The sequence below is a fragment of the Euprymna scolopes genome, chromosome 31 (assembly GCF_053919585.1).
Source record: "Euprymna scolopes isolate OS-2025 chromosome 31, ASM5391958v1, whole genome shotgun sequence".
NCBI lineage: Eukaryota > Metazoa > Mollusca > Cephalopoda > Sepiida > Sepiolidae > Euprymna > Euprymna scolopes.
This window is the reverse complement of record NC_136512.1, coordinates 74,105,972-74,123,270: the sequence shown is the minus strand read 5'-3', so window position 1 is coordinate 74,123,270 and position 17,299 is coordinate 74,105,972. Positions and strand designations below refer to the sequence as shown.

At 34.1% G+C, this 17,299-nt stretch overlaps 1 protein-coding gene across 13 annotated transcripts in view; it reads left to right on the top strand.

Annotated features, from left to right (window-relative positions):
- The first annotated feature begins 6,555 nt into the window (after positions 1-6,555).
- The window catches only part of LOC145255819 (pecanex-like protein 1), a 269,992-nt gene continuing 259,248 nt past the window's right edge, over positions 6,556-17,299 (top strand). For 8 of the 13 annotated variants that reach the window (XM_080114536.1, XM_080114535.1, XM_080114527.1 and 5 more), the window contains exon 1: positions 6,575-6,965. In XM_080114536.1, coding sequence (XP_079970662.1) covers positions 6,813-6,965 — 153 coding nt within the window. In that variant the 5' untranslated portion in view covers positions 6,575-6,812. Of the gene's footprint in view, positions 6,966-17,299 lie in introns of all 13 variants that reach the window. The other 5 variants (XM_080114534.1, XM_080114533.1, XM_080114531.1 and 2 more) reach the window with 4 other exon arrangements.

Below are 17,299 nucleotides of genomic sequence, written 5' to 3'. Positions count from 1 at the left end.
ATTCATTACCGTACTTTTTACCTTACTTTTGGTAAAAAAACTCAATACATATCGTATTTAATCAAATATTTGTATTTGTCATCCTTCTTTGCTATTGCCATTACCTCTTTGCCTTGTGTCTGCATTTATTAATTGTACGATCGATTGGCACTTTTACACTGCATTTCACCCCTCTGCAAAAGTGATTTCATTTTAACCTACAATCTCCTCAGAACCTTTTATTCATTCCTGTACCAGAAAGAGGATTACACGGATGCTACAAGAAACTATTTCACAGCGGATTTTGATTGAAGTGAAGGAGGGACACTTTCTCAATCAGAATCTCTGAACCTTGGAATAAACTTCCAAGGGAGATAATAAATGCATCAACAATGCAACAATTCAATGTGAATTTGAACAGATGAAATACTGTATCCTCTTTTGTGTAAAGTTCTAACACCCTTTTTCTATATGACAATTGAAGTATGATTGTTTTATTTTTTACTGAATAAACTAATTTGAATTTATATACTTATAAGTTACAAGGTATTGAATGAATTGCACTACACACAAATTTGTATGCGTGGACTGTTTATTTGTGTGCGTGAGTTCAGGCAGTGAATTTGTTTTTTCCCCTCCTATATTTGAGGAATAGAGAATCAATGCAAGAAGTGTGTGTGTGTGTGTGTGTGTGTGTGTGTGTGTGTGCGTGTTTGTGTTTTTGCCTTATTTTGTCAGTGTGTGATTATGTGTGGAATCGCCTTTGAGTTGATAACAGTTTTCATTTTTCTAAGTTTACACTGGATTACTATATTCACATATAGGTGTTACTTTTTGGGGGTTTGGAAAAAATGTTCATTTGTTGAAAATTTTTTTTAATTATCATCCTTATGTCTTTCAATTTTTGGCTGGATCTTGCTATATTTTCACATCAACTCAATATTTGAATTATTACACCAGGATTTATAACTTTTATCAGGATCTACAAGGATCTCCAAGAATTTACCAAGACCTATTTTTCTACACATCTGTATTTAAAAAAAATGATTTTTTTTTTTTATTTTTAAACAGTTGCAATATTCTTTGCTTTCTGGAACCCCAAATCTAAAGATTCTACTTTAAATGATTTTTATCTTTTATCTATGAACATTATTTGAAATTTAAAAAAAGATCATCTAGATTACTTAAGGTTTGGATCCTACCGTTTTTATCTTCAGGTTGTTTTTACTGATATACTAACTTGGGTACCCGGTGTTGCCTGGGTGTTTGGAGGTGTGTGTTAAACAAGAAAAAAAAAGTTGTAGTAGACAGGCAGGCTCGAACCCATGACGCAAAGGCAGAAAAGAAAGTGGAGGAGTGTGTAAGGGTGTTGGCTGAGCAACGAAAAAAAAAAGAAGAAAATTGCGAGCAAAAAAAAAAAAAGTTGTAGCAGGCAGGCAGCAAAGGAGGAAAACAAAGTGAAAAAAAAAGTGACGTATTCGCTGTTGCGCCCATCGCCAAACCAGAAGCCATGTAGGTCTAAATTAAGGCTAGACAATCGAAAAGAGGCGATGACTTTTGAAAAATATTGGAAAAAAAAAGCGACCCCTTCCTGTAGAAAAGTGGCCAGTTGAGGGTGGAGGAATTAATGTTTTTGGCCAATTTTTCGATATTTGTCGTCGGGAGAGTTTAACTTCAAAATCCTACCGATCTTACAAAAAATCCATTGCCTCTGTCAAACGTTTTTGAGAAACATACAAACATACATACATACATTTAAACAGACAGGTGAGATTTATATTATAGACTAGCAGGGGGGGGGTACCCGGCGTTGCCCGGGTGCTTGGAGGTGTGTGTACATGTTGTGGGGAAGAGGTAGATCAAAACAAAAAACGCTTGCTGGGTGTTTGGAGGTGTAAAAGAAAACAAAAAAGTTTTAGTAGAAAGGTAGGCTTGAACCCCGAACCTTTGACGTAGACGTGGAAAGGAAATGGAAAAAAAGCCTGCGACATAACCATCTCGACCACAGTAAGTGTGTTAAGTTGACGTTTTTAAAGCAAAATTAACAGGTGCGAGAACGTTAAGTCGCGTGATATTTGACCTAGTTTTGCGCTGGAAGCCAGTTTCTGTTTGCCTTGCTATGCGGCGATCAAAAAATATCTCGAAAATAGCTTGTAAAAGTCGGGTAAATTAAAGATAACTGCGACCTGAGTTCCTTAGTCGTAGATATTATTATTTAGACCGCATATGAAAAGTTTTAAGAAGGAGCAAACCAACCGAGAATCACGGCCAAAAAAGCCTTTTGTAGACATACACAAAAAGTGAACACACATATATACATACATGATGATGATGATGATGATGATTGCAACGTCTTGTCAGACGAGTGCCACTCCCTCAGATACTGAAAGTTCATGAGCCCGAAAAAGACATTTAGTCCTGCCGGCGAATTCACATGCTCAAGCAGACATGACACTGAAGACGGCCATTGGTATACATACATATATATACACGCACGCACACATACATATGTACACATATCACACACATATATACATGCATACATACACAATACATAATATGCACACATACATATACATACACACACACATGCAAACATACACAAGACGGTCATTGGCATACATACATATAAATATATACATGCATACATACATGCATATCTATAAGCATACACTCATATATACCCATATACATACACAATGCATAATACACAAACATACATATACATACCCACATGCATACATACACATATACATACATATACATCCACATATACACACACATATACAAATACATACACACATATACTTACACATACACATACATATATGTAGACATATGCACATATATACATACACTTACCTACATATACATACACATACATATATATATGCATTCATATACATACACACATACATGCACATATACACATACATATACATACACACATGCATACATACACATAAACACATATATGCATATATATACATACATGCATACAAACATATATAAATGTATATACATACACACACAAACATACATACACGCAGACACATATACATACATATACACATAGACATAAATACATATACACAAACATGTACATATATATATATATATATACATACACATATACATACATATATACATAGATACATAATAATAAACCAACCCCGGACAAGAACAACCATACTATAAATAAAAATACTAATAACGAACAAGATAAATGCAACTGTAGACACCGCACACTTTGCCCACTTCAAAATAAATGTCTAACTAAAAGCGTAGTTTATTAGGCAACAATATTTGCGAAAGAAAACCCGAATAACAAGAAATATTACATAGGTATGACTTCCTTAGATTTCAAAACTTGATATTATGACCACAAAAGTACATTCAACAATAAAAAACACTGTATGAAAACAACACTAGTGAATAAATATTGGGAACTCAAGGAAAGCAGACATTCGCCGGTAGTTGAATGGAAAATAATAAGACAAGCTACCATGTGTAGGGACCTAGACGACCCATGTAGATTATGCCTTCATGAAAAGTTTGCTATCCTGTACTTCAAAGACCCCAACATCTATTAAACTGTAGAAGAGAAATAGCAAACAACTGTGTTCACAAGATAAAATTTACTCTAGGATAGAGATACAACATAGTTTTAAAACTAACAAAAACAATAGAAAATAAACAAATAAATAAATTAAATAAACAGGAATATACATAAACGATCACACATATATGTATGTATAGATATATATGTATATATTTATATATATATATATATATATATATGTGCATATATGTATGTACACATATATATATATATTTATACATAAACTAATATAAAAAAACCCAAAAAACACTAACCTAGATTTAAAACAGATCAAAAAACTAAATATCCAGGCTAAATAGAGCACACACAAAGAAACAAGTCAACCAGAGGTCAAATAGGCCTTTGTTCGATAAGTGCATGCTCATTGGCTGATAGGAAGGGCGCGGTGGATACTAGAAAGCTGATTGGCTAACTAAAATCTCAATAGATGATGCGCATATAAAAACGACAAACAACCACAGAATGTGCGTGCCTGAAGAGTCCTAAAGTGGATGAAATGCGGAATATTCAGTGTAGCTTAATCGCCATATACATTTTTTAACTTACTATATATATATATATATATATTTAAATGTTATATATATATAAGCCAATTTATATATATATATATATATATATATATATATATATATATATATAAATGCTATATATATAAGCCAATTTATATATATATAGATGTTATACATATAATATAAGCCAATTGCTATATATATATATATATATATATAAATGTTATATATATATATATATATATATAAATGTTATACAACTACTAACACCCGAAAATATCCTGTACCTCTATAAGGCTACCATTCGCCCATGTATGGAGTATTGCTGTCACATTTGGGCTGGTGCAACTGCTACTAGTCTCTCGCTCTTTGACAAGGTTCAAAAGAGAGTCGCAAACCTGATAGGCCCTGAACTGGCATCTAAGCTTCAGCCTCTGTCCCATCGACGAAATGTTGCATCCCTCTGCCTGTTCTACAAGTATTTTAGTGGTGAATGCTCTGACGAACTGCAATCACTTGTGCCCCCACGACGTGAGCACCCTCGACAAACCCGACAGGCTGTTAAATCCCACCCCCACACTGTAGAGATCCCTAGATGTAAAAGATCTTTCTACTCCAATCGTTTCTTCCCCAGAACCGCTAGACTTTGGAATTCCATTCCAGGTCCCTGCTTCTCCAACAGTACTGACGTGCAGAAGTTCAAGTGTAACGTGAACCGACATCTTGCTGCCCAAATCCCTACATAGTACACCAGTAGTTGTTGCCCCTGATAGTAGCCCCCTACACCAAAGTGGCAATTTGCCTTGTTTGGGGTGAAAATATAATAACAAATTTAAAAAAAAAAATATATATATATAATGCAAGCCAATTTATATATATATATATATATATATATATATATATATATATATATATATACTAGCAAAAGTACCCGTCGTTGACTGGGTTCAAAAACAGCCTACAGAAAATGGACTCTGATTTATGAAAGTATGATAGGTTATGAAAAGGAAGGGTTGTAAATTTGGGTTGAATTTGTGGGTATCAAAACCAAAGCAAAATATGATGAAAGTAAAAATAAAATAGATAAACCCCATACTTTGTTATACCATACCTGTTCACACTGAAACACTTATCACAATATTCTGTGGATCTATATTAAAAAACCTTGTTAAACTTTGTGACATATTTCCATTCTATGGAGGTCAGGCGCGAACGAACACCCCATAATTTTATTATACCATATTTCTTCAAACTGAAACATAATTATAAAAGTATACTCACGCAGATAGATATGAAAAGCCGTCATTAAAGTTTGTGCCTATTTCCATTTTATGAAGGCTAGGCGCAGATGTAGACCCCACAATTTTATTATACCATCCCTATTTAAGTTAAAACATACTTATCAAAGTATTCTTATGTACATCTATATCAAAAACACTTGTAAACGTTTTTTTTTTTCATTTTTAAATTTTTTATTTCCATACTTTGTGGATCAGGCGCGAACGAAGACCCCCACAATTTTAATGAACCACCGTTCTGCCAGATCAAACATACCCATTCCTGTGTCTGTCTCGATACATCTTATTATATGTACCTATTTACTATGCCTCCCCACGGGACAGAGTTAGACACCAGGGTCGTTTTTTAACGTGGAGAAAAGGTACAAAAATAAAAATTGTCTCAGTCGTGAATGATTTCTCCTCCACCGAAAGAGAACAAGAAATAGAAGTGCAGCATCTGAAGAACAGATACTACACTTTGATCTTGTCCCGAAGGCCAATAGTCAACCATATAGGAGCCTATTCGTGACCACACACACACACACACACACACACACACACACACACACACACACACATTCAGTTTTATATTATAGATATATGTGTGTGTGTGTGTGTGTGTGTGTGTGTGTGTGTGTGTGTGTGCACTGTTCCTTGTTTGGGGTGAAAATTGAATTGAATAAAAAAAATGTGTGTATGTGTGTCTAGAGAGAGAGAGAGAGAGAGAGAGAGAGAGAGAGAGAGAAGTTTAAATAAATAAATAAAATATATTTTAAAAGAAAATGTTATTAATATTTTTTTATTTATTAAATTTATTATTTTTGTCCGTTTATTACTTTTAAAAATATATTTATCATTTTTAAGTTACTTTCTTAGAAAATTTACTTTCTTAGAAAATTTACTTTCTGAGAAATAATTTAAAATTGAATTTTTTTTTGTAATTCTACAGATAAGTAATCATTGTGTGTGTGTGTGTGTGTGTGTATATATATATATATATATATATATATATATATATATATATATATATATATATATATATATATATATATATATATAAAACGAGACAAATAAATTAAATGCATTTAAAAAGAAATATGTTAAAAAGCTTTTATTATGCCGGTTTTATTTTCGGCAAAGTCCGTCATCACTCGGAAAGTCAATCATCGTTTTTTATTTTTGTTATGTTTGTTTGTTTTTCTCTCTCGCGATCGCATCGTAAATCTCGCGTTGTGCAGCGAGAGTTGCAATATTTTCAAAATGGCGGCCACTTGTCCTTATGCATCTATAATCTGCGCGGAGTGTGTCGTTTCGATCGCCTCCCGTGTCTCTTCGAGACGACGGCTATGAATGTTGCAACTACGACGCATCACTTTCCAGAATAGACGAGCGAGAGCTCTGAAGCGGCTGTAGGGCCCCCCGATGGGGTCGCATACACTGGACATCATCCGACAGGGAATCGTACCCTCAATTACCGGGGGCTGGTACTACGACCCGAACCAAAGCACCTTCTCAAACATCTTCCATCTCTACCTATGGCTTTTTCTGCTTGCCCTCCCGCTAACCTTGTACCTTGTAAGTATCCATTTTACTTACCAATGTGAATTAATTTCTACTCTTGATCAGTTATGTCTTTATCGAAAATATATATATATATAAAAAAAAAAACGGGACTCATTTTGTCCAGAATCCGTTCAGTAAAGATAGCATAAGAGCGTGGTCAAAAGTGGGGGTCCTGTTTATAATCTCTTTCTATAGTAATAAAAATGAGATAATTCTTGGTGCTGTTACTGATCCGCGCTATTTTTTAAATCGTATTTCCACATTTAATTAAAGTTTTATGGGGTTTTTTTTTTTTATTCAATTGTAAGGTTAAAGTACAGAATAGGTACAAAGCACCCTCCCCATGTTAAGAATGGCTTTTTAAATAACATTATTTCAGCAGGGAGGGCGGATCTCTCTGCATGAGTACCCCAAGTTTAATTAAAGTTTTATGTTTTTTTTGTTTTTTTTATTCAATTGTAAGGTTAAAGTACAGATAGGTATAAAACACTCTCCCCTTCCCATGTTAAGAATGGCTTTTTAAATAACATTATTTCAGCACGGACCAATAAGTGCATGAGTACCTAACTCTTATAGGTGTTTCTCGCTTCTACGTGACTTGCGCATTATTATTATTATTTGTTAAAATTTATTATGAACCGATCATTTATTAAAATAAACAAGTATTAAAATACAATAACATACAAATCAAACAAAGCAAAAAGTCTGTTTAAAAGAATTAGTTAATTACGAAAATAAAATCTAGCAGAATGCATTTCGCGACTCGTTCGTAAACAAGTAAACCATTGTTTATAGCTTAAAGAAGGTACTTGTTCAGAATAGGGACCGTAGTATCTTTTGTTATTATTTATTTTTGATAGGATTTTCAAGTTAAATTCAGTTTTTACGGTATCTTTTATTAAATTGTTAGGTGAAAGTATAGAATAGTTAAAAACAAAGGGTACTCATGCACTTATTGATCCGTGCTGAAATAATGTTATTATTTAGAAAGCCATTCTTAACATGGACATGCACTGCACTGCAGCCACTGCAGCAGCACTGCACTCACTACTAACACCCAAAAAAGAAAAGCCAAGCCCCTATCTCTCTGTTTCTAAATAACATTATTCCAGTACGGTCTGTATTCTGTATACCCCCCCCCCCCCGACAAACAAGAAAAAAAGAAAAGGATAAATTACTTGATGACCTTTCTAAATTTGACACGAATTTATAAACCTTTAAACTGTTTGAATCATCATTTTTGGGTATTAAAATTCGATGCTTATTCATATTGGCACTTATAGCGGCAATTAAGAGAAAATACAGAAAAGTCTGATGTACATACTCGTTACAAAACGTAGATAACATATCCCAAAAATCACGTAAATCGATCAAGTAATATTTTTTAAGCTAAGAAAATGAAAATTTACGATTTTTGGCGATTTTACCACTAAACTGTATTAAACATAAAACTGATGTTTTCCCTTGACACTTCAGTTTGAGTTGTCTCCCCCTTTTTTCATCGGATTTTATTATGCCCGACGAAAACACTACGACTCGCTTAGTCGTAAAATTTAATTTTCTGGAATAAAAAAAATACTTGATTAAATTACGTGATTTTTTGGAATATGTCATCTTCGTTCTGGGGTTTGTTTTACTGTACACATAGATTCGAAAAAGTTGTCACAAAACTAATATATAACAAATAAATGTTATTAAAGGCAAGATAAGTTACTTTTCTAACTAACTGGATATTTTTTTAATGTTTATATTTAATGTAACATGTTTATTCAGCTCGAAAAACATAGTGTTTACCGATGTATTGGAAAATTTTAAATGGCAGCCGACTCTCTCTTTGGGGCGGTAAGTTTGGGAAAAGAAGTTATAAATAAAAAAACAGACAAAATACTGTTAGAAACTCGCTCAATATATGTTACCGTGACATAGGCTGACATATATTCGGCGGGGTTTTAATAGTATTTTGACTGTTATTTTTATTTATAACTCCTTTTCCCAAACTTACCGTCTCCGAGAGAGAGAGTCGGCCGCCATTTTGAATTTTCGAATACATCGGTAAACACTGTATGTTTTTTCGAGCTGAATAAACATGTTACATTAAATATAAACACTAAAAACATATCCAGTTTGGTAGAAAAGTAACTTATCTTGCCTTTGATAACATTTATTTGTTATATATTTGTTTTTTAACGACTTTTTCGAATCTATGTGTGCAGTAAAACAAACCCGCAGTTTGTATAAAACATTGGCAAAAACGGAATCAGTTTATATAAACAATTTTATTCGATTAATAACTTGCAAGCAAAACCAATTATATTTATTTAAATTGTCATGTCGCAGTGATGATGAACATATCCCCCCCCCCAAAAAAAAAATACGAAAAACGATAAGGTATAAAATTAAATTAATTATTAAAGAAAACAGGGCGGACCTGTACAAGACTAAGAGTGTCCACTCCTTAAAAATGCGTGTTTTTCACCTTTTTTTCACCTTTTTTTTTTAACTTTTTTTTTTTTAAAACCTTTTTTTAGACGATTATCACGCATTACAGACATAAGTTGTATCATATTACTAGAAAAAAACTAAATTTCATGACTTTTAAGAAAGGGGTTTACTTTCTCGTTATACTATTCTGCTTTATTACTCGTGAGCGGCTTCGGCTGCAGGGAGACTGGATAGAGTACTCGTCAAAGATCCGTTCAGGCGAGGGGCCGGGAACCTGCCCAGCAGCCACCAGCACCTGTCGGACTGAGGTACATACACCGCTTGGATATCGCCCAGCAGTTAAAATGAAAAAAAACAAAACAAACAAAATACTGTTAGAAATCGCTCAATATGTTACCGCGGGCGCGAGATAGACTAGCATAGATTTCGGTGGGTTTTTAACAGTATTTTGTATATATTTTTTATTTTTAACTCCTTTTTCCAAACCTACCGTGTCAAAGAGATAGAGTCGGGCGCCATTTTTAATTTTCCAATACATCGGTAAACACTATGTTTTTCGAGCTGAATAAACATGTTACATTAAATAAAAACACTAAAAAATTATCCAGTTAGGTAGAAAAGTAATTTATCTTGACTATGATAACATTTATTTTATATATATATATATATATATATATATACATATATATATTTTTTTTTTCTTTACAACTTTTTCAAATCTGTGTACGTACAGTAAGTAATACAAACCCCGAAACTTTTTATTTTCAATTTTTAAGTTAGTAAAATTAGCCGACACACTGGCATATTTTAAAAAATTGATGCTTGTTAAGAAAGAATCGACAAATCGATTTTTTTTTAAATATGCCGTTTGGAGCATGTCAAAAAGAGTAACCTATCATATCCAAAAATTATGAAATTTATTTATAGTTAAAGGTGATAATGCTAATGCATTTACTGATCCGCGCTATTTTTTTAAATCGTATTTTCAAGTTTAATTAAAGTTTTATGTTTTTTTTTTTTATTATTATTCAATTTAGGTACCTCCAAAGTTTACCCCTCCCCTATATGTAACATGATGTAACTTTATTATAAATTAATATTATTAATATAACTTTTGTACCATTTAAAAGAAGGGCAGAATAAACTAGTAATAATTTTTTTAAAAATCTTTTCACCATACGAAAATAATGAAAATGCGAGACAAAAATCGTGTGTACATAATTGATGCTTTAAAATAACGTTCCCATGTACTAAGCATTCCGAACGTGAAAACGTACCAGTGTTTAATAAATCCAGCAAAAATCAACTAATAGTCAGATCTTCGTGAAATTTTTGATACTTATCCATTTTAGAATAAAATTTAATATATAAAAGGCAAAATGTGTGTGTGTGTGTGTGTGTGTGTGTGTGTGTTACAAAAACTTCTGACAGACACGTCGGTACGTGACAAAATCGGTCTTTCGGACGACAAATATTGAAAAATTGGCTCAAAACATTAATTCCTCATCATGAAAATTTAGTGCAACTACGAGCGATCAAAACATTGAAGAATGTTACATTTGGCATTTTTAGCTCTCCGGTTTGAGTTTCCAGTATTTCCGTGAAACTGAAAGTATCGATGGGAGATCAAACTTATGTATAGTGTCAATTATATATATAAACTTGCACAATGCTGTAAGCAATATAAATTCCAGGTTGATATTTTCCAGAGGTGAAGCAACCAATGAATTTTTAACGAGGTTAACAAGGAGTGTTCAATACTGATAATAGTTGGACAATATATAACATACTTTTAGGTTGTTTTACATAAGCATTTATATATCACTACATGGTCATGAGCATGTTTCATTCAGCTAGTTACTCGTACCTAGTGACCTCCTCAGGCAATGCTGCTTATACAAAAATGGAGTCCGTAATTATGGAATAAGCAATATCGCTTGAAGAGGTCTGAAGTGCCTTCTAACTGGCTGAATGAAACATGCTCATGAATGTGCAGTGACATATAAAATGCTTATGTAAAACAAATAAAAACTGTATGTATATATATATATCATCATCATCGGCGATCACTCGTGTCCGAGTAAGACTGTCCTCCGTTGTGGCTTCTGTGGGTTCTCAGGTGAGCATAGAGCCCAATCCTAGACCCAATTTGTCTTGTGCAATTTGGGCAGATAAAGGTAGTGGTGGTGGGGTGGGGTTGGGTGTGTCTCGTTAATAATCTGTCCTTTCTGTGCTTGCGTTTATCCTCAGCAGCTTGATTTAGGTCACTACTATAAAGCGCAGCACCCTTGTGGACAGCGCTCCTCCATGCCACCTGGGCACGCTTTCCCTCAACAAGCTGAGAGTAGAAAATCTGTTTTGGGAGGCGGAGATCCGGCATTCGGACAACATGACCAGTCCATCTGAGCTGGCGTTGAGCAACAGTAGCGGTGATAGTGGGAATGTCAGCCTCACTCAGGACGCTGGTGTTGGTGCGTCGGTCCTTCCAACTAATTCTGAGGATTTTTCGGAGGCATCTTTGGTGGTACGTCTCCAGGGTTTTTACGTGCCTCCTGTATGTGGTCCAGGTCTCCGATCCATAGAGAAGAGTGGGCAGCAAGACAGCTTTATATACCATGATTTTGGTCTTTGCCAGAAGGTCACGGTTCTCAAATACTCTCTTCCTTAGCCTTGAGAAAGCCCCACTGGCACAGCTGAGACGGTGTTGTATTTCATCATCTATGTTGGCTTTTGATGATAGGATGCTGCCTAGGTATGGGAAGTGGTCCACATTTTCCAGTCTAGCGTTGTCGATGGAGATGTTTGGGGGTGAGACTGGAGTACTGTTTGGTGGTGATTGATGGAGGATTTGGGTTTTTTTTTTATATTAATTGTTAGTCCTAGCTGTTTGTACGCCCTCGTGAAGGCAACCAGTGTACACTGTAGGTCCTCTTCTGAGAGGGCTACAAGGGCGTTATCGTCTGCATACTGTAGCTCCATAATGGATATGGTGTTCGTTCGACCTTTGGCCCTAAATCTGTTGATGTTAAAAAGTCGCCCGTCAGTTCTGTACATAATCCGAACTCCATAGGGAAGATGTTTGTCCGTGAGATGGAGGATAGCAGTAATGAAGATGGGGAACAGGGTTGGGGTAATGACACATCCCTGTTTCACTCCCGTGTCAACCCTGAAGGGCTCTATTTCATCTCCACTACTACTGAGGACTGTAGCTGACATATTGTCATGTAGCAGTCTCAGTACCCGAATGTACCTCACTGGGCATCCAAACCTTGCAAGAACCAGCCAAAGGGCTTGACGGTTCACAGTCAAAGGCTTTAGTAAGGTCTATAAAAGCCATGTATAATGGTAAATTTTGCTCCCTGCACTTTTCTTGGAGTTGACGAGCAGTGAAGATCATGTCCATCGTGCCTCTATTTGGTCGAAAACCACTTTGGGACTCGGGAAGGATGGTTTCTGCAAGGGGTGTAAGCCTGTTGGCCAAAACCCGAGCTAGGGCTTTCCCTGTGGTAGAGAGGAGAGAAATGCCCCGGTAGTTCCCACAGTTTGCCTATATATATTTATAATCTTAATATTTTTTAACCAAAAATTTTAATATTAAAATTTGGTAATGGTCATATGCCAAGAAAAATTAAAATGCTTATGTAGAACAAATAAAAACTATGTGTGTGTATATATATATATATATATATATATATATATATATATATATATATATTATACCTACCTTAATATTTTTTAACCAAAAATTTTAATATATTAAAATTTGGTAATGGTCATATGCCAAGAAAAATTAAAATGCTTATGTAGAACAAATAAAAACTGAATGTGTGTGTGTGTGTATATATATATATATATATATATATATATATATATATATATATATATATATATATCTACCTTAATATTTTTTAACCAAAAATTTTAATATATCAAAATTTGGTAATGGTCATATGCCAAGAAAAATCAAAATTAAATGACTCGATTATTAAGCTTCATGATTATCAGTTTTCATAATCGAACATTCATATAATATTTTCACAAAATTAAGACAATAAAAATAAAAAAATCATAGTATCATATTGTGTATTTTCATATTCGTTATGATTGTTTCATGACTATTCGGACAATTACAAACATTGTTATTCAAAAATATTCAAAAAATAGCCACTCTTCGGATGGTGAAATAACTACACATATGAACATGCTTCTAATCTCTATTTAAGAGAGCAAGCTCCTCCACCCAACTCTTATGTTTTGTTGTTTGTTTACTTATTTTCCGTTAGTCATGGAATTTATAAATTGACCCATTTTCCTATTTCTACTTTTAAAATTATATTTAAATCAATTACCTATGTAAATATTACATAAAACGACTTTTTTTATTTAAATAATTATTTTTCTCCAAATTATTTGTTTTATTTTCTACATACTAAACTACACTCTCAAATTCTAGTGTATATTTATGTCCCAACTATATCCTCTTCAATCTACGATAGTTTTATATCAGTTTTGTTTACATCTATGATCTTATGATTAACTTTGCTTTATATTTAACTAGCGGGGGGTACCCAGCATTGCCCGGTGTGTTGTTGGAGGCGGGGTAGATCAAAACATGCCCGGGTGTTTGGAGGTGTAAAAGAAAAGTTTCAGTAGGAAGGTAGGCTTGAACCCTGAAGCCTTGACGCGAAGGTGAAAACGAAAGGAGGGAAAAAAAGCCAAGACTCTGTAACATCATATTACATCTCGTCCACGAGGGGAGAGGAATTGATAAGCATGTTAAGTTAACGTTTATAAAGTGAAATTGACAGGTGCGAGGAAGTTAAGTCGCGTGATGTTTGACCTTGAAACCTGACGTAAGCCATGGCTGTTCAGCAGTTAAAATTTTGTGTGGGACAGTTTTTACCGAACATTGGGGGAAGAAAAAGCAGCTCCCCCGTTTATTAGGCGAGTGTCTCGAAATGAAAGCAACTGTCTGATATGACGGTGAAAAGCCAACATTGACCAACGTTTACATCGCTTTCTGGAGGTGGGCCAGGGAGGTGGCTATTCGAATCTAGTTTATCATTTTTTATACCGAAAAATGAAAGCAACACACGGCGATCCAAAAATGTGGAATATTTAGCTTTTCAAAGTCAGGCAAATTAAATAGACAGGCGACCCCCGTTGTTAACTCGTAGATATTATGATTTAGATGTGATATAAAAAGTTTTAAGAATGAGGGAGCCGAGCGAGCAGTCTCCGGAAAAAAGCCTTTTGCAGACATACATAAAAAGTGTACATACATACATACATACATACATACATACATGATGATGATGATGATGATTGCAACGTCTTGTCAGACGAGTGCCACTCCCTCAGACATTTAAAATCCATGAGCCCAAATGTCTGAGGGAGTATCTATACAAATATGATGTTACAGAGTCTTAGCTTTGTATAACAGCTAAGTCTCTCTCTCAGTTCAAAATGTTGAGATCCAGCAACAAGCAAGAGCAAGATAGCCAGCAACAAATTAAACTGCAGACCAGCTTAATGCGGGTACTGGTCTTCCGCTTTATGGTTTTTTAAATTAGAAATTTGCTTCTCCTAGAAAGGTTGCCTTCACCACGGTTTACGGGAGCCCTCTCTACCCCAATACACATATACACACACACACACACACAAATATACACGGTGCTAGTTGGCCGTTGACCCAGAAAAAGAGTTCATTCGCCCTTTGGAAGGTCTTGTTTTTAATCCTTCAGGGAGACTAGCCGCCCTCCTCACCAAACAAGTCTGGTGGGGGAACCAGTTTAGTCGCCAGTGACCCGACCATGAGGCAGGTAGTACTGGGTTACATGGTACCAGTAGCATATGACATGATCTGACACACATACATGCATACACACATTTTGCCTTTATATATATATATATATATATATATATATATATATATATTAGACTTGCGGGAGTACCCGCGATGCCCAGGTGTTTCGAGGTGTGGTTTTGGGTAAATCAAAACCAAAGACATTGCCTGGGTGTTTGTGTCAGGTGGTGGTGGGGGGGGGTGTTAAAAGAAAAGTTTGGTAGGTAAGTAGGAAGGATCGAACCTGAAGCCTTGAAGGTTGGAAAATAAAGTGTGAAAAAAAAAACGTGCGACGCTAACCACTGGGCTAGCAGTATCAGAATTTTGGGGGAATTTTTGACACCCCTAACAGAAAACTGCGATTAAAATATAGAAAACTCGTAATTTCTCTTTCTAAAGTGGGTTATTTATTTTCTTTATAGAATATGCTTCCAAAATAAACTATTTAAGTTGTTTAAAAAATAATAGAAATATTATTTTTCATTGTTTAAAAAACATTGTTTACAAAGTGCGTGCGTGCGTTCTGGGAAGCCATTTTGTTACGTAGTGAAATCAATTGATTTTTATGAGATGAATATTTTTCAATTTTTAAACTTTAAAAATCTATCAAAATTTTCCTATTCGTTCAATTGTTACGTTTTTTTCAGGGTGAATGTAAAATTTTATGCTCTTTCCGATAAACTAAATATAATATTTTAGACAAACGTTGTTTTATAAATTCACCCCCCCATTTTGGAATGTCTATGAGAAATGTAATAATTAATTTTGCTTGAAACGTTTTATATATCACAAATTGAAGATAAAACATGAATAAATAAAATACTCAAATTTAAAACAACAAAAAATATCACTTATCTGGTAATTTACCGGTAAAGTCCAAAATTTAAATCCTTCTTTTTTCGATAACCACGTGTTTTTTTTTTTTTTTTTTTTTTTTTACGTGGAAGCTTAATTTTTGTTTAGAATGTTCCAGTAATTAATAGTCGATCAGTTTATATAATTATATTTAATTCCTGGTTTCCTTTTTTTCGATATATAAAAAAAAAAAGACGAATTCGGATAATGCAGATTTATAGTATAATAAAAAAAATATTCAGGAATTTCTTTAAGATATTAAAAAAAGAAAAATACCATTGAACATCTGCGTCATATCGTAATTCGTGTTAATGAAAAAATGAAAACTATCAGATTTTGTCTACGATAGCGTCAAGGCACAAAAATAAAAAAAACCGGACAAGTTATCTCCCTTAAGTCAGGCAAAAACGTACTGCTACCGTCAATCTGTTCATTGCAATGTGGCCATAAAGTGGGTGCCCATTTGACGTCACATCATTATAGAAAAGTGACCCCCCACTTTGTGACCATTTGTAAAATTTTTTTATCTTGGAAACTACTAGTTTCGTTTGCCGTATATATAAATGGTTATTTATGTTTTCAGCGCCTCCGAAAACCTTTAAAAGTGGAAAATTTGAAGGAATATAATCCAATATCGAGATTATTAAGGTTTCTGAATTAGTGGGTTTTTTTTACACTTATAGGCCTCCGTACATAAGTAAGAGATAATTTTTCACTTCCGGTGTCGTTACAACTTGCTTTAAAGACACGCCGTCGTCGCCGTGTGTTGGAAAAATCCTTCCATTTAAAAATACATGGATTATAATACATAAATATGAATAAATTCTCATACAGGAAGATTAAAAGAAAGCATATCTTACTCATTAACCAGGTAAGTTCTTTATTTTGCCGTTAAAATAATTATCGTAAGATTCAAGTAATGTTATTGTTCGAATGTTAAGTGAAGAAATCGACGGAAAAATAAATAAAATTGTTTATTTCTCTATTAAAGCTTTTATGATATTAAAATTTGGTCTTTGCTCGTTTTATTGAAATAAAATTTACGGGTTTAAATTACGTTTTACTATTATTAAAATCTGATAGAAAGATAGGTGTATATTCAAAATGGCGACTTCGCCTGCGAATGTCCCCAAAATTCTGATACTGCTACCACTGGGCCAGCAAGAAGTAGTAGAGAAAACGTTTGAATTTATTTAAGTATTAA